Here is a 2,191-nt window from a genome sequence, read left to right on the forward strand (position 1 = left end):
GTGTGTGTGCGTGCGTGTGTGTGGGGGAGCAGCACTCGTTCTTCCACCCACATCTGCAGCTGCTGATGCTGATGGATGGGTGGAGGTGTCCCGCCGCCCTCTGACCCCTGACAGTCGGAAGCCGGGGGGGTGGGGTCAGCGTCAGGGCTTCCTGCTGAGGAGGCCCTCGCTGCTTTGAAGTCTCCGAGTCGTTCCTCTCGGACCCGGAAAGTCGTTCCAGCTGCCGCGTCTGAGCCTCGCTGCAGTCTGTGGGCGGACGCGGCGCTTTAACGAGCCGCTGACCGTAAACGAGCGACGGCACACAAAGCTTCTGCTCGAGTTTGTAAAAGCAGGAGGAGGCGATTACACACTCATTAACAGCCGAGTGTTGCACTTGTAAACGGGTCGGTGTGTGTGCTGTAAACACAGCTCGGCCTGCGGTTTGGCGTTTATGAGCTTTGGCTCACTGGAGTCCATGTTTGACTTCAGGGGAAGACGAACAGCCTCCGACACACGCCTCTGAGAAAGCGCTAAAATGAAAGATGGTGCCCGTAAACAACGCTCAGTCTGATGGATATTAGCTCGGACACGTCCACACAGACCCCACGCGTCTCTTCGCCGTCAATCAGAGTCCTGGCAGACCGTAAAGCCGTCACGCCGCAAACTCAAACTCTTTAGAAGTGAATTAAAGGAAGTGATTCTGTGAGCGTTAGGTGGGTCAAAGGTCACGGTCCTGATGGCCGGACCACGGACACCTTCGCCTTTAAGCCTCGACGGCGTAACAGCGGCGATCGAGGATCGACGGCGTAACAGCGGCGATCGAGGATCGACGGCTGCGAGCCTGCTGACTTGGGGCACTCGGTGACATCACCTCACAGGAGGGGCAGTCAGGGCTGAGGCGGCGGCAGTCTGCTGCGAGCGCCGTGGGGATCACAGATGTCTAACGGCCCTCACTGATCGATGTAAGGCGCGTCGGGCTCACCTGTGGGAAACTCGACTGTAAACTCGCTGGTTTAACGAGCTCGCCTCACGTTCACAGGATGTCCTGCATCCCGACGCACTTACAGCTGTTTGTGTGTTCAAACATCAGGACCCATCGCGGCGCGTCCAGCTGTCAGTCACACTCAGCATCATAACCTGCTATGAATCCAGCTCGCAGGACTTGAAACCTCAGAGATCCGTGTGTGGGCGTGATCCCGGGAGAACACGCGACTCCAACAAAGCTGCTGTTTGATTGTTCAGGACGGTGAGTCCTACGCCTCTCTGTGTCAGAAGAGTCGTGTGCTCTGCAGGTTTGTTTCCCTCGCTCTTCACACGACCGTGACCTTCCACAGCCGACGCCTCTTTTCTCCCCCCTCCCTCTCTCAGGTGCCACCCGGCTGTTTTTCTTCCCACCTCCCATCTGTCACGGGCCTTGCCGTCCCGCAGGTCGCCTCAGAGTCCTGGCAGCAGCCTCCACCCTCGCTGAGCGGGACCCGATTTAGCCCGGCCATGTTTGGAGGCGTGTGTGTGCGTGTGTGTGTGTGTTTTTCTGAAGGCTGCAGCCAAAAGCGATGAGTCAGTCAGGACGGGGATTTTGAGCTCTAAGCCCGCCTCCTCCCACTTCTTGGAGCTTCATGAGAGCGCGGGTACGTTACAGGACCAACAGACGGATAATCTTGAAAAATCCAGGCACACCTGGAAGTACAGGTGAGGCCTCGTAGCTCCGGTTTAACATGTCAGCGAACGCCACAACTCGCCAACGGTCACGTCAGCACGCTTCAATCAGGAAACCAGGGGACGTGTCCCTGAGGCCTCCGAGCAGGTGAAACACCTGGACTCCAGCAGAGGTCAGAGGTCACCGCCCCAGGTAGGGAGCAGGGATACGAAGGGTGGAAAGGTCGATGTGACGTCTGAGCAAAACGTGACAGGTGAGAGAGGAGGCGGAACAGGAAGTGACCACGAACACAGACGCCAGCGCGGCCTGAGGCGACTCACCGTCAGGTGCTGGAACAGCCAGGCTCTCAGGATGTTGGTGGCCACTTTGGGGAAGATTCCTCTCTTCTTGTTGTTCGACTTGTCCCCGTCGGGGTCGTCTTCATCGCCCGTGCTCGGAGACGCCACGCCGTTATCCAGGCAGTCACCTGACCAGGACACGGCGAGAGAAACGGAAAGAACGCAGGCAGGTGATGAGGACACGAGCAGTGCACGACACACACACACACACACACAC

General features: G+C 58.3%; 1 protein-coding gene across 7 annotated transcripts in view; it reads right to left on the reverse strand.

The window, feature by feature from the left end:
• Window positions 1-2,191, reverse strand: part of meis1a (Meis homeobox 1 a) — a 29,456-nt gene that overhangs the window by 12,703 nt on the left and 14,562 nt on the right. For all 7 annotated transcript variants that reach the window (XM_013914805.1, XM_005748578.2, XM_005748580.2 and 4 more), the window contains exon 8: window positions 1,957-2,102. In XM_013914805.1, the coding sequence (XP_013770259.1) occupies window positions 1,957-2,102 (146 nt within the window). The remainder of the gene's footprint in view (window positions 1-1,956; window positions 2,103-2,191) is intronic.

This window comes from Pundamilia nyererei, unplaced genomic scaffold, assembly GCF_000239375.1.
Source record: "Pundamilia nyererei isolate P.nyererei 1_Seehausen unplaced genomic scaffold, PunNye1.0 scaffold00225, whole genome shotgun sequence".
NCBI lineage: Eukaryota > Metazoa > Chordata > Actinopteri > Cichliformes > Cichlidae > Pundamilia > Pundamilia nyererei.